The sequence below is a fragment of the Mus musculus genome, chromosome 13 (assembly GCF_000001635.26).
Source record: "Mus musculus strain C57BL/6J chromosome 13, GRCm38.p6 C57BL/6J".
In the NCBI taxonomy this organism is placed as follows: domain Eukaryota; kingdom Metazoa; phylum Chordata; class Mammalia; order Rodentia; family Muridae; genus Mus; species Mus musculus.
This window is the reverse complement of record NC_000079.6, coordinates 11,889,093-11,915,812: the sequence shown is the minus strand read 5'-3', so window position 1 is coordinate 11,915,812 and position 26,720 is coordinate 11,889,093. Positions and strand designations below refer to the sequence as shown.

Genomic DNA, 26,720 nt, shown 5'->3' with positions numbered 1-26,720 from the left:
TCAGCTCAGGGCTAGGCTGTCTAACTGGCAAATGCTGCTGGCGTGATAGGAAATGAGTCTCTTGGACTCAGCAGATATGAATATCCTCTTTCCCCAGCCACAAAATACCCTCCTAAAACCAAAAGCACTCTGGATTATGTCATCCACAGTGATGGGAGAGTCCATTGTGTGATAAAACAGAGATAAAGCTCTGAGATACATATAACATTTGGTTGAATTTCATTAATGTTTGCTATTCAGAGAATCACAACAATAAAGTGCAACAAGCAGCCGCCCACAGATGCCTGAAGATGCTGAGGACAGAGAGAGCACAGGAGGGTGCAGGAGGGTGCATCTGTTGTGCTGTGTCCACTGCATCTTGCTCCAGTTTTTAGGGTTTTTTTCTGACTTCTGTACATACACATCTTTCCTTCTGCAAGTCCTGGATTTCCCGTGGCTCTTAGTCCTTGTCTGCCCCTGAACCCACTAGGGTGGATTGCTTCTTCCTAGGTCAGCTTGTGGGTATTGCTCTAACATTAGCATTCAGAGGCAGGGCTTGAGGGGCCCAGCACTGCCATGCCTTAGCTCTGTCTTCCCCTCGGAGGGCAGGTGTGTCTCCATCATCAAGTTTGAGTAATGACCAAATGATGTTGGTGTAGAAGAGTTAGTACTCGCTGCAAAGTGGTGTTTAAGGATCATACCTATAATCCTAGCACTCAGAAGGCTGAGGCAGGAGGATTGCCATGAGCTTGAGCCCAGCCTTGGGCTACATAGTAAATTTCAAGAAAGTCTGTGCTACAATGTGATATTCTGTTTCTAAATACACAGAGAACTAGTCTTTTCTTAATTCTCAAACATGAACAACCCACATGGTTTTCCTGGAACTCATTCCTGCCTACCTTTCGTCTGATTTTGGTGGCTTCCTTCCTTTATGGAATCTTGGCTACTCCCACACCCTAGATCTGCCATACTGAGTTGAGCAGCTTAATGATGATGTCATCATGTTAAAACACAGTGACAGTGCTTGCTATTCGAGTTTCAAGACGTCTAACCCCTTGTTTAAATTTTTCTCTTGCTGTTGGCTTTATTCTGGTTAACTTCAACCAAAAAATATTTGACATGCACTTCTCTTTATATAACTTTATTTTTGAACACATAGTTGAATTCTGCTTCCATGGGCACACCTGCCAAGTGAGAAGTGATGGGGGTGGTGGTGGAAAGAACTTGTTCAGGAGATTTATTGAAGCTTCTTTCTAATATAATGTTTGCAGTACTGAACATTTGTCGTGAAGGCTTCTCTTTTGTTTAAGGCCATAACTGCAACACACAACTTGTATGACTTATTTTGGAGCATGTATTTTTTTAAAAAAAGAAACACTTTACATTACCTGTCCTCTCTCTTTTGGTAATGGTAGTCTTTGGTTCTAGAAGACTATACAGCCTTTTCTTGTTGGCCTTGGCTAATGACTATTTGACTGCTATTTGGAATATACTATATTCCAAGATTTGTAGTGTTTTCTCTGAGCCTCAAATGTAGGTGAAAGTTGAGGAAGCAAGGGCCAGAGGCCTACGATGTCTGCTGCTAGACAGTGGCCCTAAGACATGAGAGAGAAATTGTACCCATGAAATCATAAGCATATGGTTGAACAAGACCATAATAATATAATAATGATAGCACCAGTTGACATGACAAGCTGGGCAGGGGATAGCTAACAAGGTCACTACCCCTAGGTGTAGAGCTTCAGGAGATCAATGGCTTCTGAGAAAGGGACCAGTTCCCATATAGGTTGTCCAGTCCTGAGTGATCAACCCTGCATTCATTACCAGCAATGCTAAATGAATTAAGTAGGTTGTATATACATGTGTGCATATTTACATATGCAAGTAACAATAGTAATTGAAGAAGAAGGAGGAGGAGGAAGGTCATGAACTGGGAAGAAAGGGTACATGGCAGGAGCTGGGGAAGTAAGGCACATGTAGTATTCACATATGAGGTTCTCAACAAAAAAGACAGGGAGGGGCACTTCATCCTCATCAAAGGGAAAACCTTCCAAGATGAACTCTCAGTTCTGGATATGTATGTTCCAAATGCAAGGGCAGCCACATTCATTAAAGAAACTATAGTAAAGCTCAAAGCACACGTTGCACCTCACACAATAATAGTGGGAGACTTCAACACTTCACTCTCATCAATGGACAGATCCTGGAAACAGAAACTAAACAGAGACACATTGAAACTAGCAGAAGTTATGAAAGAAATGGATTTAACAGATATCTACAGAACATTTTATCCTAAAACAAAAGGATATACCTTCTTCTCAGCACCTCATGGCACCTTCTCTAAAATCGACCATATAATTGATCAGAAAACAAGCCTCAACAGATTCAAAAATATTGAAATTATCCCATGCATCCTATCAGATCACCACAGACAAAGGCTGATCTTCAATAACAACATAAATAATAGAAATTCAACGTTCACGTGGAAACTGAACAACACTCTTCTCAGTGATACCTTGGTCAAGGAAGGAATAAAGAAAGAAATTAAAGACTTTTTAGAATTTAATGAAAATGAAGTCACAACATACCCAAACCTATGGGACACAATGAAAGCATTTCTAAGAGGGAAACTCATAGCTCTGAGTGCCTCCAAAAAGATACATGATATTTTCATCAGGCTTCTTTATTTTCTGAAGGAAAAAAATATCACTTTGTTTAATAGACACAGAAATCCTCCTGCCTCAGACTCCTAGTTGCTAAGATTATAGGTGAGAGCCACTGCACGTGGTTCAGAGGTCACTTAAAGTCACTTGAATTGTTCCACTTCTAAAACAGTTTATTTGATATGAAGCTATAAGCACACTGCTCATTCCTAAATAGTTTTTTCTTCTAATGAAAGAAACAGGGACACCCCAGTGGCTTAATTGTTGGTAGAGCTGTGAATTTGTTCAGTATTTTCTGTGAAAAATGAGTTGTAGAATGTGATATGTTAGCAAATTTTAAATTTTATTCTCATAAAATTTTATCTCTTTGAGTCATGTACTCTGAGAATGCTCAAAGGTGCATCAAAAGGCTACTAGCTGAATTCACTGCTAGATGAATTTTTAAAAATACATTTTAAAAATATCAAAGCACCATAAATGAGTTTTTATGAGTACATGTATTGAGCCTAGAGGCACCAATTTCAGACAAGTAATTGCATAAAAAAATGATCTTGTACCTGTGCAAGAACAGAGGGGAAATTCAGGGAGTCTGATGCTGGGTCTTGCAGTGGCTAAATGCTAGGATTATACAGCATACTCCTCAAGTTCAAACCCTGGCAGGCCACTGAGCAGGTCTCTATCCCATGGACTCTTTATTTACAGAGTGAGACAAAACAACAGCATCTCCCTCATGGAGTCATGAGAAGTCAATCTGTGACAGGCACAAGACACACCCCCTGCAGGGGAGGCCTCGGGTGTGGTCATGCATTTGAATGCTTTCTCTACTGAGGAGAACTGTGCATCTTTGTCTATCTACCCTCCCCCAGAAGAAAGCAACTATGAACTATGGACTGAATCTAATATCATCTGCCGCATTAAATCATTTCATTCAACACCACAAATATCCACAGGTTTCACCTTTGTCTCTTTTTTTTATGTTTTTAAATTTTTTATTAGATATTTTCTTTATATACATTTCAAATGCTATCCTGAAAGTTCCCTACTCCCGCCCTGCTCCCCTACCCACCCTCTCCCACTTCTTGGCCCTGCTGTTCCCCTGTACTGGGGCATATAAAGTTTGCAATACCAAGGGGCCTCTCTTCCCAATGATGGCCGACTAGGCCATCTTCTGCTACATATGCAGCTAGAGACACGAGCTCTGGGGGTACTGGTTAGTTCTTTTTTGGTTTTTCGAGACAGGGTTTCTCTGTATAGTCCTGGCTGTCCTGGAACTTACTCTGTAGACCAGGCAGGCCTTGAACTCAGAAATTCGCCTGCCTCTGCCTCCCAAGTGCTGGGATTAAAGGCAAGCGTCACCACGCCGGGCTCACCTTTGTCTCTTGAAACAAATGACTACCACTGTCATGGGGTGGCTTAAAACATGGTTTATCATCTTACATTTCTAGAACTCCCATATTTATTAGTTCCTGTGAGCTGGAGTAGAGATAAGCTTAATTAGGTGTGCTAGTTAAAGCTCTTGCTATCCTCTAAAGGCATCAGGCAAAAGCACTGTAACGGAGGAAGGGTCTATTCAAACAGACTCAGGCTGCAGTACAGTCCACCATGGCAGGGAAGGCATGGCGGCAGGAAGGAGAGTAGGAGGTCAGGCTTATCCACAGTTGGGAGGCAAAGAATGATGAATGCTAGTGTTCAGCTCACTTTCTTATGCAGTCCAGGACTTAAGCCATGGGATGGTGACACTCACACAGGGAGAGTCTTCCCACTTCAATTTAATCTAGTTACGATAACTGTCCCACCCCATTCATGGCCAAATGCTAATGAACATAGCCCTCTACAGTTGATCTTGGGGACTTGTTTCCTAGGTGATTCCAGATCTGCTCCAGCTGACAATTTACAGTGGCCATCACAGTCATTCAGTGTATTTATATGTGCTCCAAAATGCAAGGGGAAGCTCTTGAATACCCAGCATGACCTCTTCCAGTCCACCCTCATATCTCTGAAATGCTTAATGGATTCATGCTTTATGCAGTCGCCAGTATGATGTCACTGCCTCTTTATATGAGAAGTTTCTATTGCCAAGTGTCTACTATAACTTACACTATCTCGAGGGCTGGATTCTGTTTACATCTGTTTTCTGGAACCTCCTTCTCAAGTAAAACTAAAGACCACCATTACAGGGTGGAGCCCAGGATACAAGTAACTTGAAATGTTCCTGATAGATGGTTCATTCCCTGTTGTGTCTAAAAGCCCATGTATGTGAACATATCTTTCCCTTTACACACAGAATGGAACTATAATTTAAAAAATGGGAGTATAATTTCCTCCAGCTGCACACATTTGCTGAACCCTGCCTGTTTTCTTGTGTATAGAATGTGGACGTCTGTGGTTGAAATGTGCATCTTTTGTTTGTAGACATTGTTTTCTTTATATTCAGGAGGAATGGCTACAGGAGTCTGCATTTGACTGTAGTTCACAGACTCCTGCATCAAACTCAATAAGGAGGTCAACTTAATCAGTGTGTAACTTAATCACAGTGGCAGAGTTATAGGCTGTTTTAGATTATGAATCTTGAATGTATAGGCTATATGATTTGATTAGAATCATTCAATTTGGATATTTTCCCAGATTTCTTGTGTGATTACAATATGATTATATTTATTTATTTATTATTATATATAAATATATCTAAATATAACACGTCGTAGCAAATGAACAATAGGATTAATTCATGTGAATTACTGGTCTACTAGTTACTTTTATGCTGCTGTAATAATAAAACATTGTGGCCAAAGATTCCTTAAGATAGAGAGAGTTTATTACTTGCCAGGATTTTTTTTAGACTAGTACTGAGTGGGTAGGTCAGTTGTCAGTGTCTTTTAAGTTCCTTGATTTATTTGATATCTACTAGTTAGTTCTTACTGAGACTGATGGGAATTCTTTAGAAGAACTTACAGGAACATGATAACTATTTTTAGAGGTTTATCTTAAATGTGTTTTCTAGACAGTTACATATGGGTATGATAGGGGGCATTTCTTATTCCCATAAGCCCATATAGCTGTGTGGAGCCTGGTGCACATCTGAAGTCCCCACATGCTTCATGCACGTGCCCTTATCTCTTGGGGTGCCTGAGGGCCTTGACTCTTGATGCACATCCCATGAGTACTCTTCTGAGTGTTAACTCGGAATCCTTAAGTCATCTTCGGGTCTATGGCAGATCTGCCCTTCTTGGCATGTGTAAAGGAAGAGGGCTGGAGTTACTTGAAATCTACTGTTCACCTCTGCACACACCAGTGTTTCACAGTTTACAGAGCGGGAGATTAAGGATGGGTTTTTTCATGATGTCTAGGGGTCTTCGCAACAGACCTGAACTTTCCTTAAGGTTAATATGGAGGATCTTTCTCCTGATAGTTAAGTAATTGACCTGTCTATGGCTGATGATTCTTGTCCTTTGTGGTGGTTCTTTTAAGACACATTAAATTCCTACCCAGTCCCAGGCTGGAGACTCAAAGTTAAGCCTTGCCCCACAAGTATGTCTATTATTATCCCTCAAATAACAATGACTGTGCATTATAGACGTGTATCACCATCCAGTGAGATCCATCCTAAGTGACTGCATTTTTCCCTCCACACATCATTCATGTTCTTTTAGTTTTTTAAAATTGTCTCAAATGAGATTCTTTGTAGCATTTAATTGTGTTTAGTAATTCTGATAAACTGCCTGTTATTAACTTAGGGACCTGCCATTTGAATTTGTTAGCATGAAAGCTTATTCAAGAGCCACTTTGCCATACTCTTTGCTTCATAAAAGGAACCGTTGGCAATTTGGAGCTTAAAATGTACACAGTTTTAACAAATTCAGGGATCATTTAAGTAACAATAAAGTCACGATCCTGCTTCTACAAGAGGAATAATTGAGGAGTTCTCAGTGTTCTGTTGCCTGCTTTAAACTTTAAGGGGGGTGTGAAGGAATGAGTTGCTGAATACAAATTATAAGTTCTTTTTGCTGAGTTAGGTCAAATGTGAGGGTCCAGGACTTCTGAGGTGACTAGTCATGACTGACAGATCTGGCAAAATGGAAGCATTGTGAGTCACTTAATACAAAGCAGAGTAAAAAGAAAAGTTGGGCTAATGTATATAATTCAGAAAATTACTGGACTTGCTTTTGTGACTTCATTTGCTTAATTAAATTTATGGTAAATTTTTTTTTCTCAAACTGACAGCAGAAAGAATTTTGCAGTCTCATGCAGTTTAAAAATACACACCACAGCCATTATTTTCAGGGACAGATATGGCTTTAGCATTTATAATATCTCTAATAAGAATGCTGTGTCCGTGTGTCCTCATTTACTGCTTTGCATTTTCCATTTTGAAATTACTTGGCTTGTTCCTGGAAACACTTCAGAGGCCTTGAGCTTTAAAGACTCTCTAATTCTGCCATTTGAAAGTATGTATTAAGAAGCTCAAGATGGCTCAGTATTTGAAAGTATGTATCGAGATGGCTCAGCAGTTAAGAGTACTAGCTGCTCTGGAGGAGAATCTAGATTTGGTTCCTAGCACCTATACCATGGCTAATAACTATCTGTAACTCCAGTTCCCATCCCCCACCTTTGATATATGTGGGTATAGAGCATATATGTGGTACACTGACATACATGCAGACAAAATGTCCATACATATAAAGGTAAAAAGACCTTTTTAAAAAAGAAAATACGTACCGGTATAGGAAGGAAGTGGTCTTCCAGAGGACTGTGGCTCAGTTCCCAGCATCTATACCGTGTGGTTCGTAACTACCTGTGACTCCAGCTGCAGATCTGACTCACTCCTTTGACCTTGCTGGGCATCTGAACTCTCAAGCACAGACCCACCCACACATATTTGTTTGAACATGATGAGGTCAAAAGGAGAATTGAAAGTCTCCTTAGTGGCTCTTGTGTCCAGTAGTTAAGGAAGGCCTGCTGGGAAGCCTGCTATTGTGCCTTAGGCAGAAGATCTGCAGTAAGAATTAGAATCTTTCCTTTTAGGGGAAAATCTCCTTGTTGAACTTGAACCGCGTTAAGTATTAACATTCTAACATAACTGTGTGGATTTCTTTTAATTCTGTGTTGATTGACAGTTTGACCATTTAACAAATCTTTGGTGTCACAGAGTCCACATATAATACATAGCAAGTTTTGCAGGGAGAGAAACTTACAGACCCAAGCAATGTTTGTTTTACATTGTTTCTCATCTGAGTCAAACTCTGCAGGGAACATTTGGACAGGAAAAAAAAAAATCAGTAATTTTGTTTCCAGAGAGCAACTGACCAGTATTGTAACTTTGGGAATAAAAATTTAAAAGGCCTTAAATTAGGAACACTTAAAGATGACTAATTTAGAATTTGTTAACTCTAATAAGAGGTATTGTTATATAACAAATATGTTTCAGAGACAATGAAAACTTTCAAGGTAGCTAGGGATATGGAGCCAGAATCCTAGCCAAGAGAAGTATTTTGGGGTATGCCTGAGGTTTAAAATATATGTGCTATGGGGTATGAGAGGTAGCTTACAAGAGCAGTGCCCACTCTTGCAGAGGACCTGGGTTTAGTTCTCAGTATTGGTATAGCAGCATACAGTGGAGATCTGATACAGACACCTGCATGTATGTGGTACACATTAATGAACACATGAACACATGTACACATAAATAAAAATAGTAAATATATACCTGCTGTTGAAATGTATAGTAAGATAACAGAAAAAGTGGGAAGACAAAAAACTGCTCTTTCTGGAAGATGCTGAAGTTACTCATTTGTACTAGAATGTTAAATACCATCAATGCCGAGGTAGCCTTTAGCATGGAAAAGACTGGTGTACTCAGCAGCCTTTAGGGGAAAAGAAGCCAAAATATTTGATTAACATAAAAGAGAAGAATGAAGAGAAAAGACTTAAGAACATAGTAGGATTTAACCTGTTCTGAATTTAGATTATGGCGATGGCTTTCTGCTCTCTAAATATGGCAAAAAGCATTTGTTAATTGTGTGCTTTCATAGGCAAAATTATGAAATGTAAATTGTTTCAATTCCCTTCCTTCCCCTCCCCTCCCCTCCCTCCCTTTCCCTTCTCTTTCTCTACTTCCCCTTCCCTTCTCTCTTTGGTATAGTTGCTGGGGGGTGGGGGTGGGGGTGGGGGAGAGGAATGGGTTGACTGGATAGAGGATCAGGCTAAGAACTGTGCACACAATAGGCAGGCGCTCTGCCACTGAGACATAGCCCCAACTCTGTAAGTTACATTTTGGTAACAATTTAACAAGACCAGGATACCCACAGGATACAAATAAAATGATGAATATAATGTAGCAATAAAACTAAATGTAAGTGAATAGACTATTCAGATTAAAATTCATAGAGGGCTAAGGAGGCTGAACATGCCAGAGGCCTGAGTGCCTCTTTTTCTGTTGCTTGATTGACAAACACATGCTGTGGACCACATGAAATTACAGGAAAAATAAAAACAGTAGTCTGATGATGTGTGTGAATGGCTGGAGTAGCGATGTTACTGACTGAGGAGTAACAGGGCAGGAAACAGTATGGAAATAAAAATGGAAGTGTCTTTACAAGGTTACAGCCGATTTGTAAGACGAATACAATGATCATACATTTATATGACTGGTGATAGAGCTTATACAATTAGTGAGACAAGACAGGCACAGTGATAAGGAAAACCTAAGCCAATCAACCATTGGTGTAAGACTACAACTGTCATAGCAACTGTTACTGTACATCTGGAGGGCAGTGGACAGGATGTAGAAGATATGCAGGCAGCTCCCTAGACTCTCTTCCCAGTACCCTTTACACTTTGCACGAGAGGGCCTGTCAGTGCTGTGACTTTCTGTATTTTGTAAATTTCACTGGCTTCCTGATTCTTTAGTGCCTCACCCTTCTCTTGAGAAGGGGGTGTTTGACTAGGAGGAATAACTGCACAATACCATCTCAAAGACAATGACATAGAGAGTTCCAAGAAGCAGTAGCAACAAACTGTGTAAGGTTATGTGACTTCTGGCTTTTGTGAATCTGTTTATAATTAAAACATAAACCCAAAATAAAGACAGTATAAGAGTTATCTGTTTTTTTTTTTCCTTTAATGATACAATTTCAGCTTGAATTATTTTGTATTTTGGCTGCGTCTTATGCTAAGTCAAGCTGACATTTAAATGAACATTTCTTCTAAGAGAATTTTGTTTTGTTTTTAAAATGAGGTTGCTCTTTTTATTAATGATCATATGATAAAACACCGAGTATAATCTGCTACAAATATTATAGTATTTTCTCTAGTATGATAGAATTAAGGTATTTCTTTAAACTTCCACATAATCAGAGCTAGGGATATAGCCTAGTATATACAAGGCCCTGGATTCTACTTCATTCCTGAGTAAACTAACCAGGCCAGGCTGTAATCTGAGCATGTGGGAAGTAGGGTAGGAGGATTAGAAAGCCAAGGTCACTCTCAGCCACACAGGAAGGTCAAGCCTGAGCTACATGAAATCTTGTCTTAAAAAAAGAAACAAACAGCAAAAAATGACACCCCCCAGTCATATAATAAATTCTTAGAAAAATGTCCCTGTGGGTTTTTATAAATTTGGTGGTTGCTTAGATCCTAAAACTGATCAAGTTTTTGGAGATTTTTCTTGTGTGTGTGTGAATTTCTTGATTACTCCCATGAAAATTGGTTTTTTTTTTTTTTCTTTTTCTTTTTCTTTTTCTCCTCACTATTTGCAGGAATTGCAAAAAGTGACTCATGCTGACTTTGACAAGAGCTATGTCATGACATCATTCCGCCTGGCTTGTGTGTTATTATAGTAGTCCCTGTCTTGTGTGTCTAGCTGACTGTGCACTGCCTAGCTCTTGCTGTTGCTAAGTGTCTGTCTCTGGGTATTTGGAGAGAGGATGGGTCATGTCGTTCTCAACAACTCCTGATGTATAATTATTAAAACTCCTGTAGTCACAGTTAACTAGGACTTGATGACTTGATCCCCAAGTCTGTCTTCTGATAAATCCTACAGTGTTTATTTTTGGTCTTGTATATACAAGCCTGTGTGCTATGTGACTGTCTAGCATTGAAATGTGAACATGATGGTATCATGTATTTTGATAATTATTTACAGTATTAAAATTTTCCTGGTAAATATGAAAAAGAAACAACTGTTTAAATTCTTTTTCTTGTAAGACTACACATATAAGATTGGTCCATTTGGAGGCAGGATAGTATGTGACAGCTGAACTACAATTTTCTTTCATTTTACCTTACAAAGAATTGGGTTTCACTATGACAGTTTTCTTTTTTCTTTTTGTTTCCTTTTTAGAAAATGACTTCTCTTTTTAATACACACACAGAGACACAGAGACACACAGACACTCACACACACACACACACACACACATATAGTTTGCATGTACATCTGCACACCCAAAGACCCCAGACTGTTGCGAGTTGCCCTGTGGGTGCTGGGAATTGAACTCAGGACCTTCAGAAGAGCAGTGTACACTTCCTTAGAGTGTAAGAGAGTTACCTTAGAGCAGATGCCTCTGGAAACTAAACATCCCTCAGACAGCCTGGATGCTCTGTGCTAAAAGATCACTGGCATTTCGTAAGAGCTTTATTAGGTTGATTTTTCTTCCCAGTTATTGTTTGTTTATTTGTAGACAAGGTCTCACTATGTAGCTCTGGCTGGCCTGGAATTCACTGTGTAGACCAGACTGGCCTCAAACTCACTGAGATTGGCTGCCTTTATCTCCTGGGTACTGGGATTAAAGGACTGTGCCACCATGCTCACTGTCAACAACATTTTATAACATTTGACAAATGTTGCTTATAAGAGGTGGAGCTACTGAGCCAGGTGTGGTGGTGCACGCCTTTAATCCCAGCACTTGGGAGGCAGAGGCAGGCTGGTTTCTGAGTTCGAGGCCAGCCTGGTCTACAAAGTGAGCTCCAGGACAGCCAGGGCTACACAGAGAAACCCTGTCTCGAAAAACCAAACCAAACAAACAAAAAACCCAAACCAAACCCAACCAAAACAAAAGAGGTGGAGAATTGCTTCTTAAATGACTTTAGCTCTTTATCTGATTGATACAATTTTCTAAGGAAGAATCTAAGGAAAAAAAGAGAACTAAAGTAATGTATGCATAAGAGTCAGTAGTCACCATCCTTTTTCACAGGACACAAATCACACTTTCTATCTCTCCCTGGGGCAGTGGTGGGGGTTTAACTTTAGAACTGAGTGTGTCCCTTCAGAGCGGAGTCCAAGAGTATTCTAAAAGGCATTCTTGTTGACATGTGATTTTGAATTTTTTTTTACACTGAGGGTATAATATTAATGTCACCTACCTTATTTCTTTAAAGAGTCACACTATGATTAAAACACCAGCATTTCACTAATAACAATAATTTAAATCACTCTGGGTGTCATTGCAGAATTACTTGACAAAGTATGGTTTTTTGTTTTTTTTTCCATTATGGAATTTTATGTTATGCTCAAAAGAATGAGGTAAGAGGAATTTTGCTTTTACTGTTGTACGGGAAGTTAGCATGAAGCCCTGTGTGTCCAGGTGGTTATTTCTCTTTACAATTAAGTGGAGCTTGGCGGGAGGGATGGCAGAGGGTGCTTGGGAATCCCATCGCAGCTCAGCTCGCCCTCGAGTTCACTGGGCTGTCTTCTGGACCTCCTTCCTGATTAGCAGAATACCGGTGGGGCTGCTTCATTAACTGAGATTGCTTTTGTGCACTGAGGTGAACTGCTGGTAATGAAAAGTTGGAACACTGTCGTGTGTTCTTTAAAGGGAAGTGGTTTTCGGGTCTGGGGGTCACCTTTAGTTGACTTAGGCAGCCATCGGAAACATTGCTAGGAACTTTGTTTTGTTTTGTTTTTTAAAATTTTTTTCGGCTTTTTCTTTTCACAGCAGGTGGATGTGGAAAAGTGGGTATGTGTTCCCCTGCATTTACAAAGGACTTTTGTGGCTGAAAAGCGCATGCTCGCAGCTGCCTCTGAGCTTTTTAATTTTGCTTCCTAGCATAGCTTCCTTTAGTGTTTGAACTAACTGCTCGGCTACAATGAATACATTTCACAGGTCACCACTCAGCACCTTTTGTGTCTCTGAATTATCATCACCATCAACAGGCTCCTTCAAAGGACTCTCCACTCGAAAACCAGATTGTTTTTACATAATTGGCCGTAATTATACAAATGTCAGTGTGTCTCTGGCCACAGGAAGGCTTTTGTTTCTAATATTCAATATGTCCTGTTAAACAGAAATGAACGTTCCATCTCAAAAATGCTGCAGTGCAGGTTCAGTGTTCTTCCACGTTTTGTAGAGAAAACTGCCAGGCTTTTCCTGTATCGGTGCAAACTTGAACAACGAAGAGGAGAAGTGAATGGCTTTACCCTACAGAAGGGTAGTTACAGGTGTCTGGAGACAGTCTGAGGCCAGCATCGTTAGCGACTTATGTTATGGTACAATGGCATTGGTACTTACTGTTTCTTTATCGGTTAGGAAAAATTGGTAAGGAAAGAAAAGAGAGACAGGGAAATGAGGTGTGGGTGAGTGGGAAGAGAAAAAAAAGAGCAGGGATCAGTTTAGATCCATTTACCAAAGGATCCAGGTTCCTTCTGTTAATACTCCAAGGTTTGAGGGTAGATCATTTATGGCAGGGTTGATACCCCCACTCAGTTTGTCCCCCAGTACAAAGCGGTGACACCTTTCCTTACTGTGTTGCTTTGACTTGCTTTTAACTTCATAGGAGTGGTCTCTGGAGACAGACTAACGTTACTACTCCATTTTGCCACGGACATCCATCCTTATTTTTGGGCCTGGTTTTCTTCATCTTTATCTTGAGGCCCAGCTCTTTCCAGCCTTCTGTTGGAGCTGTTTCTTTTAGTACAGTGTTTGGTGTTTCCTCACCTCACCCACACTGCCCCAGGGGCCTTTCAAAGTGATCCCCGAAAACTGCGTGTCCATGTGGATGGTCCCAGTTTCTTCCTCCCTTGGATCCTCTTGCAGCCACTTACATCTGAGAAATTTCTAATGATAAAACTTACCATTTCCATGTTGATGACATCTACACTGCTCTTTGAGAACATCCATATTATATATATAGTACTAGGAAAATTTAAACCTTCCATATCTTAAACTACTACTGACTTGCCTGGCTATTCTTTTTGAAACAGGGTTTCTCTGTGTAGCCCTGGCTCTCCTGGAACTCACTTTGTAGACCAGGCTTGGCCTCGAATTCAGAAATCCACCCGCCTCTGCCTCCCAAGTGCTGGGATTAAAGGCGTGCACCACCACACCTGGCTTTTTTTCCCCCCCCAAATCTAAAATTGTATGGATACTTTCCTCTGTGACAAATTCTGACCCATGCTCACACTTTTCCTGGTGGGCAATAGACTCTTTCCAAGTACAGCTATGATACCTCCTTGATTAATCCCTGTCTTAGTCGGGATTTCTATTCCTGCACAAAACATCATGACCAAGAAGCAAGTTGGGGAGGAAAGGGTTTATTCAGCTTATACTTCTACATTGCTGTTTATCACCAATGGAAATCAGGACTGGAACTCAAGTAGGTCAGGAAACAGGAGCTGATGCAGAGGCCATGGAGGGATGTTCCTTACTGGCTTGCTCAGCTTGCTTTCTTATAGAGCCCAGGACTACCAATCCAGGGATGGCCCCACCCACAATGGGCCTCCCACCCTTGATCACTAATTGAGAAGATGCTTTACAGCTGGATCTCACGGAGGCATTTCCTCAAGAGAGGCTCTTTTCTCTGATAGCTGAAAACTCCAGCTTGTGTCGAGTTGCCACACAAAACCAGCCAGTGCAATCCCTATTCCCTCAATATCAACACGTTAAACATTTCTCTCTCTCTGTGTATCTGTACCCTTCATTTCCACTGCAGCATTTCCGTGCTGTGTCTAGACTGATACTTTCTTCAGTATCCACTCAGGACACTCTTAATTCTTTCAAAAGTCAACTATGTAAAAGAGAGAGAGAGAGAAAGAGAGAGAGAGAGAGAGAGAGAGAGAGAGAGAGAGAGAGAGAGAGAGAGAGAGAGAGAGAGAAACAGTTGCCTGCTCCCTGCTGCTTGAAAGCCTTTGCAACCATTGGTCTTTGTGCTCAGTTGCTTTCAATCCACTCCCCTGATCATACTTACCTTCATTATCCATGATGACTTCTCATCTTAATGTTGACTTTCTGGTGTGACTTTTATGTTAGAAATTGCTTTAGTAAGCAATTAAGGAAGTTCTGAGGAGGTTGTGGAAATACCACTGAACTGAACGTTGCAAGGCTTTGTGTGCCTGCTGCCTAGTTATGTGGTCTCTTTTTATTCCTGAGTGTTAGCACGCTGTCAGGAGTTACACACATTCTTACTGAAATGTGCACTCATTGAGAAGCAGCCTCAGCAGGGTCTGTGTTGTTCAGACTGTGATGGTCCCTTTTGGTGACCTCTTTCTGTATAATTCAGATCTCATCCACTTGATATTTGAACTTTGAGATTCTACTGTGACAGATATACTGGAAGGGCAGTTGCAAATAACTCCCTGGTGTTGTGTGACTCTGTTCTGGGGAGAAGGGAACACATGTCCATTCACCTCTGGTCTCTACCAGAATTGATGACAGAATGAAGAGAGGATTCTATCAAAGTCCAGTTTGGTCAGCTAGGGAGCTTCATTGGATTGCTTAGAGGAGCAGAAATGACTCAAAGATATATCACCAAAACCCACCCAGCATGGATGACATGGATGACAGCTTTAGAAAAGCTGGAAACCCAGAGGAGGGAGCTCTGCAGGTTAGAGAGTCTCTTCTAGACAGCTCAAATGACCTCAGAGTGAGGCTCAGCAACCCTTACTATTTATACATGTTTTGGGAGGGAGAGACCTAGAGAATCTGCTCAGTTTCAGGAACTTCCTGAAGGCTTTGAGTTGTTTACTTCCTGAGTTTTAACAAGTTTCTCTGAAGGACAAAATGTTTCACCTCCCTTTAGAAAACTCTGCCTTTTAATCAGTTTCACTTGCAGGATGGGATGTTTTATCTTGGAAATAATTGGTATACACAGCAGCTAGGATCTGCTCACATTGCTCTGTGGGTGCATTCTTCTATGCCCCTTGTTTCCAACTACTATAGCCTTACTCATAGACACAGATGTAGTGTGCCATGGTCATTTCTTTCACACTAGACTCATCATGGCAGTCATCATGATGCCCTACTGGGACAAACCTCTGGCTCTCTGAAGTTTTGCTTAGTTAGGGATCCCAGGTCACTCTGGCTACATCTCTGAGGCAATGGGTATGAGAAGTAACCTCTACTGTGCCCTGCCAGGTTTTCATGATCCTGCTCTATATCCTTTCCATGTGTGCTGGAAAGAGAAGAACTCAAGGCTGGCTGAAAAACTTCTGATTCCAGAGTCCTTTCATTTTCCAGGGCCTTGCTGGGCATCTTTGGGGAGCTTCCATCATGGATGTTGATTCTCCTGCTATATTCTCATGGATCTACTCTGTCTGGTCTGGTGTGTCCAGGACAATCTTACACTAGATCTGCCCACGCTGCCCAAGGTATTTGTGGGCAGTGCAGTCTGTTCCCAGATGCTATGCCATAGGAACTATATGGATCCTTTCAGCCTTTGGTCTTCATGAATCACTAGTCTACTGGGTTCCAGCTCCTGGGGACAAGAGTGAACCTGATACTACCTGAGTTGTGGTGAGGGCACTGTGATGCTCCTGAAGGGAAGCAAGACTCCCAACCTAATCCCTCTTTATCTAAGAAGCCATCTTCTTGGCCTGTTGCCTGCTGACATCCTGCTGAGTCGATGGTCTGCTGATGGAAGCAGGTGGACTGTCACCATGCTCCTTCAGCACCTGGCTAGGGGGTGGTCAGCAGTGGGATGGGTGCCATTGCTCTTTTCTTTCATGGGTTCCCCATCTTCATATCTATACACTGGCTTGCATACCATGTCTTCAGCAGGCCAGATAAAGCTCTTAGGAACCTTATAAATCATAAACATATTCATATACACAGATAATGTATATATATACACACACACACACACACACACACACACACACACATATATATATATACATATATATATATATATATATATACACACACACACACACACACACATACATATATATAATAGGAAATTAAAATGATGCCTCTGGATTTTCTTGTACTATGAACCTGAATAGCTTCCTCAAGGTTCAAGCTCCTCTTCCCTGCCCCTCTCCTTTCTTCCATGGAACTTGTTCCTTTCCTCCCTTTCCCTCTGTTCTTCACTCCTCCCTTTTGTCTTTCCTCCCCCTCTCCTCTTCTCTTTCCTTTTCCTTCCCCTCTCTGATATGTCTGTCCCTTGTGCTCTTGTCTTTTCCCCTCTTCTTCCTTTTCCCCCTTTTCCTTCCTCTCTCCTTCCCTCCCTCCCTCTCTCTTCTTCCTCCATCTTTCCTTCACTCTTACACCCTTTCCTCTCTATTTGCTTCCCTTTCTTCTTCCCTTTCTCCTCTTCTCTCCTTTATTCCCCTTGTTTTCCTTCCCACTCTCCATTTCTCATTTTCCTTCTCTTTCTCATTTCTTTCCCTCACTCTCTTCTTATTCCCTCTTCCATTCTCTTGCTCCCTTTCTGATCCTTCATCTTCCTACTCTTCTCCTCTCTCTCTCCCTTTCTTTTGCCCTTGCCTCTCCTCTTCACCTCTTTCCTCTGTCTGCTTCCTTGTCCCTCTATTTCTCTTTCCTCTTCTGTTTCTGTCATTCCTTGACTTCCTTCTTATCTTTCTTTCCTTCATCCTTTTCTCCCCCTTTTCTCCCCTCAATCTTCAACTTCTCCCCTTTCTTTTTGGAGCATCTTTGTACTTGTTTAAACATAAATCCATTGGGTTATACAATATAACCCTTCACATGTTATAAAGAGAATGTTATTTCTGGGTCTTGGTATAGAGAATATTTAACTTTTATTTTCTCCTACCCTATCCTGTCCTGCCCTTTTCCTAACCTTGGTGTTGACTTCTGTCTTAGGGTTTTACTGATGTGAATAGACACCATGACCAAGGCAAGTCTTATAAAGGAAAACATTTAATTGGGGTGGCTTACAGGTTCAGATATTCAGACCATTATCATCAAGAGAGGAGCAGGGCAACATCCAGGCAGGTGTGGTACAGAGGGAGCTCAGAGTTCTACATCTTCTTCTGAAGGCGGCTAGTGGAAGACTGACTTCCAGGCAGCTAGGGTGAGGGTCTTAAGCCCACACCCACAGTGACGCACCTACTCCAACAAGGCCATACTGCCAAATAGTGCCACTCCCTGGACCAAGCATATTCAAACCATGACAGTTTCCAACATGAAAGCCAAGGATTTCAGGTTGTGGGAGGGGATAAGAAGAGAATAAACTACACCAAAATTGTCACATATGATATAATATTTGTAGGTCAAGTGACTCCTTCCATCTAACTTCTTAAAATGTACATTGCTATACATATTAAAATATAAAGTCACTTAAAATGTTTCCTAACTTCATAACACAAACCATCCCAGACTCAGCTATCACATGGGGGTATGTGAAAAACCTTATCAAGGTTCACTCGTGCTCAAAATACATAAAGCATTCCATCTCCTGAGGTAGATGACTATTGGTTTGTCAGTGGCAATCTTGGTATACAGCTTAGACTTCATATGTCTTCAGTTGTTTTGACCCATATATCTTACATAAGGGTAACTGTAGCGTTTTATATCAAGAAAAATTCTCTTCCGAGACCAGCTGGGGAAAGAAGGAAGCTGCGGGTAGCTATTGACTTCTTAGTTCAGGTATTCCTGAGCACTCTAATGTATGCATGTGTCTCTGAGACAGAATGTCAGGTCTTACTCTCACTTATCAGCGCCATTTATTTCCTTCCGAAGCAGAACTAGGCAATTATGAAAACATATTTCTGTCAATTCTGTTTCAGCCAAAGCAACAACAGACCATTTAAATGCTGTCTATACCGAGTTACTGATAGGTTGGGAATGACAATAGTTGACACATATCTGCTCCAAAGCATGCTGCATTCTTTTAAAGCATACCCACACATGTATGCTCAGCCAGATGACAATAATTGACACAGAGTGCTGGCAATGTGATTGACACAGAAGTGGGTCTGTGGGAGGTGTCCTGTGTATAACTGTTCTTTATGGGTTGAAGTCTAAACCCTGTTTTGATACTCCCTAGAGCATGTAATTACCTGCCCTTCTTATCATGAAGTATTAGATATTTTCAGTAGGGAAGCCTTAGAAAGTCAACAAAGCATATGAAATATGTTCATCATAAGAGCAGAGGTTGACATTTCCCACAAATACTACATCTATAGATATTATTCTGTGATATATAATGGGTAAACTTTGAGCTTGGGATTATTCGTGTTAGATGATGTTTATACTCTAAAGCACATTATAAGCATCATTAATTAAATACAGCCACTGACACACCCAAATCTTTGATGATGAAGAAACTTCTTTTTCTCAACACAGTGAAGCTGCTTCACTCACAGGGAAGAGGGGGGAGGTGGGAGATGGAACATTATGGCAAATCCTTGCATCTTATCACAAGAGGAGAGACAGGATGTCATTAAGGTCTGACTTTGAGCATCTTCTGGGTGGAGCAGGGTGTTTTAGATTCTCAACGAGGAACCCATATAGAGCTTCTCCCAACCCTACACCTCCCTCAGTCTTATATTCAGATCCTTTGAATAATAAGATTCCTTAGTGCATGTTCCTTGGTTGCCAACTCTCTGTCTAGACATTTTTTGGGGGCATCTTCCAGTAAAAATGTACATAAAGATTATAAAAGAGATTCTTAGATATGAGTAATAATTTAAAAATAATTGTTTCATTCATTCATTAATCCATCCATCCATTCATAGTATGTGTGTGTGAGTGTGAGTGTGTATGTGTTTTGTGGGGTACAAGCACCACAGTGTATGAGTGAAGGTTAACTGGTGGGAACTGGTTCTCTCCTTCTACCACGTAAGTTCCATTAAAACTTAATTCCGGTTGATGCCTTCCTTCTACGGGTATAGAAATGGATTCTTTTTCTCTGCCAATTAAAGGATTAAGGGGCAGGAAAGAAGTGTGACTGGAAATCTGGGGGAGTTCAAGTGGGGTTACCAGTGATACCAGGGAAATTAGAGTCTGTCTGGTGGGTTCTTAGTCTCACCAATAAGCAATATTAAGCTGGAAGTCAAGCAGAAGTTCAAGGATAAATTATGAGAACGTAAAAGAATTCCCCAGGGCAAGTGCACTGTGGATTTGAAGATGACTCAGGAGACCAGTGGAGGAGATGAGCCAACTTGGAGGTCACTCACATGGTAGCAGTCAGCCACATAGTAAGGAGGGGAACATTATAGGAATAATAAGGAAGTTAAGAATATTAGAAAAATTTAAAAGAAAAGCCCCAGGGCAGGCAAGCTGTAAATCATAAAACTTCCCCTGAAGAGGGAAAATGCTCTATATGTTTGTGATAAACTGGTGTTGGATATCAGCACTGGATATCAGCACAATGAGGGCGAGGTGTGTGTGTGTGTGTGTGTGTGTGTGTGTGTGTGTGTGTGTGAGAGAGAGAGAGAGAGAGAGAGAGAGAAAGCTCACATACCAGAGAAGGCACAATACGCTCTGGCAAACATCAGAAAGAGAATCAGAGATAAAAAGAAATAGTTACACTTTTCTGAGTCAAGACTTAGAAAGGCAGGCAGACCCAGCTTAGCCCCCATTATGGGGGCTGGTAGGGGCTACACTGGGGTCGCATCTGGGACAGAGTGCATTATCTAACGAAGAACTCACCTTTCTAGGGGAACCCGCCCAACAGAATTAACTTAAGGGAGGGACAAGGAAATGCCTCCATCTCGACATAGAATCCATTCTTTCCTGTAACTGTCAGGCTTGGTGGCAAGCATTACTTGCTGAGACATCTCAGTGGCCCAGAATTATTAACGTTTGTTTGATTTTATCCTGACTGCAATTTTCTCTCTCTCTCCTCCTTTCAGTCCCTATATGTATGTAGCTATATACACACATATATATACATATATGTTCACATATATACATACATACTAGCATCACTTACTGGCCACAGTACAGCTAATCCAACAATGGCTGGCTGGGAATGGAAAGTCCAAGAATCCAGGAGTTGCCCAGTATATAAGGCTGGATATATCCGCTGATCTTATATAGACTTCTAGCAGAAGGCATGGGCCAGAATAGAATGAAAGATCTGGGTTAGATTGATGTTCTCCCAGCTCATAAGATCTATATTAAAGGCATGCCTTCCTACCTCATAGATCCAGATTAGATGTGGATCTTTCTAGTTCAAATTAAACAAAAATCCCTCACAAGTGTGTATCCACTTTTGGGTTATACTTCCCAGTGTAATTGACAGCCAAGAATGGCCGTCACACTCTTTTACATTACTAACAGTTAAAGAGAGCAAGGCTAAGCTACTAACTCTCACAATAGTGAATGTGGTCCCTGAGTGACTGTTCCTGGCTTTGAATTGGGGACAAGACTGAACATAATTGTGTGTGTGTGTGTGTGTGTGTGTGTGTGTGTACAACCAAGTGCTATCAGCATAAACATTGTGATTTTACTTGGTTTTCTCCTGGTAACCATTTGTGTTTCCCAAGAATACCACCTAGAGTCTCTCAGATCTATGGTGTTGGATGACCACAGGGGATTCTGTAGAATTCAGTCAGCCATTTGTCCAATGTCATCACCTCTGTCTGTGTTAAGTGAACTTCTCTCCCTGTTTTTATGTTAGTGAAGGTGTGGGCAGTCATGCCTCAGCTCTTGCTCTGTCAGGAGGGAACTTTTCCATCATCTGTGAGATCTGAAGGAACTGAATTAACCCTAGATAGTGCATGACTGCCACATGTAGTTTTACACCCAAAACCAAAACTTTGTGTTTCCATGTAAACAGTTTCTTAGTTAGTGTTACTGTGGCTGCAATGAAACACCAAGACCAGGAGCAACTTTGGGAAAAAAGAGTTTATTTCATTCACAGTTCAAAAACTGTAATTATCAAAAACAGTGAGGGCAGGAACTCAAGCAGGTAGGAACCTGGAGACAGATGCTGATGGAGAGGCCATGGAGGAGTGTTGCTTACTGGCTTTCTCACACAGAAATGTTCACCATGCTTAGAGCATTCAGTGGCTTTTCTAGCCCAGAGTTTGAAAGTCCTTCCACACCATCTAAAACCTACTACCAGAACAGGAAGTGGGTCAGGACCCATGCGATGTGCCCATGCTCTCTCTAGTGAAATTTTAGTTTATGCCCAGAGAAATTTTCACAAGTGAATTTAATTCAGTTTATCTTTCATTATATGTATTTTAGGCATAAACTCAATGTTCTCAGCACTGAGAGAGGGTATGTCTTTCAGTATCTTTCTGACTCAGTTGCCTTTCCCACCATGCCATCTACTTTTAAAAGATCTTTTTCTTAGTTGATTTGGTTGCTGTTGTCTTTGCTAGACTTAAGTAGAGTTTGGACGGGTATCAAACTAATACATCCATTCCTCTTGTTATAATGCATTCTGCTTTTTTTTCTTGCCGATGAGTGACCACTTTGGAATATCTTTAATGCTATAATCACCTGTTATAGTTACAACTTAAGCCAAGTTATCCAAGAGATTTGGGGGAAAAAAAGAAGGTTGTCTTGATAAAACCAGTCTTTCCTGCTTTTGGCTGTCTCGGGAAAGCTGAGTGCTGTTCATGTGTGCTGTTCTTCCTTTATTCCATTTAGTCTCTTCTATTCCATTGCACGGTCAGGTCTTCCTCCCACTCTGTTACTTTTCTTGGTGTCATTTAACCTGTGTATTCTGACAATCAGACCTGAGCAACTCTGCTGGACACTTGTCAAAACACTTGCTGCCACTGTAAATTAGTTAACTTAGGGAACTGGTCATAGCAAACTGGAAAATTCCCAAACCTAGCTCAATTAAAATCTACAAGAAAAATGTTGGATGTTTTTGTTTGTTTCTTTCAAGAATAACATGAAAATTATTTTCCCATCCCCTTATTGGGTAATATTACCATTTTGATCTCTATTGCTGTGATAAAACAACTGGGGAGGAAAGCTTAGTTTTATACTTCCAGGTCATAGTGCATCACTGACGGAAGTCAAGGTAGAACCATAAGGAAGGCTACTTATTGGCTCACACTCTTTTAAGCTTAACTAGGTTTCTTATACAGCAGGACCACTTGTTTAGGAATAATAGTAGTGACTTGTCCTACTGCAAAAATTAATGATCCAGACAATCCCTCATAGACATACCCACAGGCTAGTCTGACCTAGGCAATTCCTCTGCTGAGGCTTCTCCGCTAAGACTCCCCTAGGCTGTGTCACTTTGGCAATGAAGGCTAACCAGGACATCTAATATTGTCAGATAACATGAAGGTATATAGTTTTTGGTTTTGCATGGAAAGTAATTTTCATTCTGTCATTCACCACTAGTATCAGTTACATTTTTTTTTGTAACTATCTGCCTCTATTTTCTAAGTGAAAAATAAAGATTATTTTTATGTTTTCTTGGACAGTTCTGTACATTTATACATTTAAGTCAATTTTACCCCATTCCTATACCTTTCTTTCTTACTGAAAACCTTTTCCCTATATCTATGGAAAACTTCTTCCAACAGGGGACTAAGTGGTATACACATATACACACACACATATATACACATATGTATATATTACATATGTCTACAGATACATATGTACATTACATGTATATTTACACACACACACACACACACACACACACACACACACACACACACACACTACCTTTGTGTGTAGTCCACAGGGTTTAATTAGATTTGCTTGACTAAGCAGGGGTAGAAGGTTATTTAATGGATGAAGGGCAACTTACCCAGTGGCTACACTACTGAATAAAATGACACCCTCCCCCAAATCATTGACTGTCATCAGTATTCCTTCAGGGAGGGGTGGGGCCTCATGGATCCCTCCCTATCCAGAATGAAATGTTGATGGAGCCAATCCTATGCAGGTCTTGTGCAGAGCTGCACAGCTCTGGGCAGGTTGAGTATAATGACCGTGCCATGTCCAGAAGACATCTTTGTGTTTCATAGCTCCTCATCCCCCAGCTCTTACGCTCTTTGTGTCTCCTGCCTCACCACCATGTGTCCTGAACTCTGGAGGCAGGTGTATAACTGTTCAGAGCTGGGCATACCGCCATCACTTATCCTTCCACTTGGACCTATTATGGTTCTCTGCCTGCCTTACCTGCTGCTGCCTGCAGTAAGCTCTTTTGGTGACAGCTCAGAGCAGCCCTAATCACAGTGGGAAAGGAGAGCCAGGAAAGAGTGAAAATTCTTTAAAGATTTCCCTTGGACTCATAATATTGAAAATGAAAGACATCACTCAGAGAGGAATTTCCATTTATTTATACACACATTTCTGTTTATGTGTGGTTCAGAGAAATAGCTAATATTTACAAAAATGTTCCCTTGATTGTCTCTTGGGGATATGGAAATATGTCTATATTTCTTAATATGTTTTAGATCTGTTCATAAGAACTTACTTCAGCTCTAAGTTTGGAAGTCAAACAGTTTCCCTCTTCTTGAATGTTTATCATCTGTATGCCCTCCCAGAAACGAATCCAGGAAACTGGAGGACATCTGGTGAAAACAAGGAAAGATGCATGTGTAATGTGCTCAGAAGGGGAAAAAGCTCTGAAAGAGTATGCGAGAGGAGCCCTGTTGCAAGAAAAGGAGAAATATTTTGCGTGCCTCTTTTTGAAATGCATCTCCCATCATAGGCAGCATCTAACAGCCTGCTTCCTGTTCCTGGCATGAAGGACGCAGGGCTCCATGTTTCAGATTCTCCTAACCAGGCTCTTCTTAACTGCCAGCTTTACTAAAATTAGAGGAGTTGTCTTGTATCACTGCATTTACACCAAAAGAGATGGAATGAAGGGTTTTTTATTTAAGCATTTTCAGAGAATAAATGGAAGATTATACTGCCTTCTCAGTGCTTGGATGTTGTACATTGTCAGGGCTTTCAGTAGTGTGGCATGTTTTCACAGAAAACAGCTGAACTAATGTAAAGATTCCTTTTGAAAGACTTTGCTTGCTATAGCGTTTTTTTCTAGCATGTAGTTGAATATAAGTTTTGTTGCAACAGCAGTGTGAATTTTCTGCTTATTGTTGGCATAGCTCCAATTAGAACAATGCAGTCTTGATAAATATGTCATTTTAAAATCTAAGTCCTTGAAATGATCTGTATTTAATAATTTTCTCTCTTTTCCTTATGTTTCCACAGAAGTTCATGATGAAGGTGAGGCTCTGATCCTCTGTTGTATATGTTACAGTTTCTGTCTTAGTGTGGGTATATGTGATGGGTCACATGTCTTAGTTTGGGTATTTGTGATAATTCATGTGTCTTAGTGTGTGTATATGAAATACTCCTACATTTTGTTTTGTTTTGTTGGTTTGTTGTTGTAGTTGTTGTTGAGACAGAGTTTTTCTATGTAGCCCTGGATATCCTGGAACTCACTTTGTAGACCAAGATGGCTTAAACCCTGAGATCTTCTTGCCTCTGCCTACTGAGTGCTATGATTAAAGGCATGCACTATCATGCACACCTGTATTATTATTTTTTATGTATTGTCATAGGCAATATCCCATAAGTTTTAAGGTAGTTTTAATATATGTGATATTTCATAAGTTAAGATGGTTATATGAATTTTATTTATGTTTGGGTCCATAATAGCCTTCCTTTAAAATTTTTAAATGAAATAAAATAGTAAACATTTAAATGTAAATCACCTGTTTTGATTTTATAACTGAAACAACTTTTGACATCTTGGGGTTATAGAGCACCAGGTTCCTTTTAGTCACCTTTAGGGATTTCTTCTTTTTATTCTTACCTGATTAGAATGCTCCCTTTGTAGGGATGCTGGCTCTTTGCCTTTGGAGGACACTTGTGTGAATCTAGTAGGAACTTACATTGGGAAATTAGAAGAAATTCCATATTGGTTACTTTTCTGTTGCTGTGATAAAACCCTGTGACCAATTTACAAGAGAAAGAAAGAGGGAGGGAGGGAGGGAGAGAGAGACAGAGAGAGAGAGAGAGAGAGACAGAGAGAGAGAGACAGAGAGACAGAGAGGGAGACAGAGAGACAGAGAGACAGAGAGAGAGAGACAGAGAGAGACAGAGAGACAGAGAGACAGAGAGACAGAGAGACAGAGAGTTCATTTTAGCTTATGGTTCCAGAGGGTTAGAGTCCATCACTGAGGGAAGACATGCAAAAGAGAGTTCATTTTAGCTTATGGCTCCATCATGGCCAGGGGGATGGAGGTGAGATGGGGTGAGGAAGCATGACAAGCAAGTGGCAGGCATGGTGGCAGGAGCAGAGACTTGGGAGATCATATCTCAACCATAAGCATGAAGTAGAGAATTAGCTGGAAACACAATGAAGCTATACGCTCTCCAAGCTTGCCTCAAGTGACATACTTCCTCTGGGTGTACCGTTGAAACCTCTTCCAACAGGGGACCAAGTGATCAAATACCCTAGCCTAGAGACACTTCTCATTCAAACTACAGGCACCCACCACTACATTTGTTCTAGAAATGAAAATAATTCAGGCCTATTTTATTTCCCAACTAAAGTAGAAAAGTAGAGGCTCTTCAAGAGAGACATTAGGAGGGTAAGCCCAGGGTAGTGCCCTGAAGGAAGATGTTGGATACTGCAAGAGGAAATGAAGTGGAAAATGCTTTTGTGGTTTCAGCCACATTATCATATAATATTCAAGAAGCTTGATGTTTTATTGTAAAACCTCATAAGCAATAAAGACATTTATTTGTATTCAGTTAGTAAAGGCTTAATACAACCTATACCTGGAAAGAAATCGTTCTGAAAGACAGAAACTTCTAGAAATGTGAATGGAAACTTGGCTATAGATTGAAAAGGAAATAAATGAAATATATTCCTCTTGCCCATTCATTGACTGAGTTAGTTAAGGCTTTCATGCCCATTGCGAACCCCAGAGCATTGTGGCTTTTCCCAGGTTAGCCC

The 26,720-nt window shown here is 40.8% G+C and overlaps 1 protein-coding gene across 21 annotated transcripts in view; it reads left to right on the top strand.

The window, feature by feature from the left end:
- Ryr2 (ryanodine receptor 2, cardiac) overlaps positions 1–26,720 on the top strand; it is a 553,847-nt gene that overhangs the window by 191,133 nt on the left and 335,994 nt on the right. For 16 of the 21 annotated variants that reach the window (XR_003950437.1, XR_003950438.1, XR_003950439.1 and 13 more), the window contains exons 4-5: positions 12,575–12,595; positions 24,965–24,979. The exons of 2 other annotated variants lie outside the window; for them this stretch is intronic. Coding sequence is in view for 16 of the 19 variants with exons in the window: in XM_017315460.2 (XP_017170949.1) it covers positions 12,575–12,595; positions 24,965–24,979 (36 nt within the window). In the remaining 3 variants the exon portion in view is untranslated. The remainder of the gene's footprint in view (positions 1–12,574; positions 12,596–24,964; positions 24,980–26,720) is intronic. 3 more of the 21 variants (XM_011244296.2, XM_017315455.2, XM_017315448.2) reach the window with 1 other exon arrangement.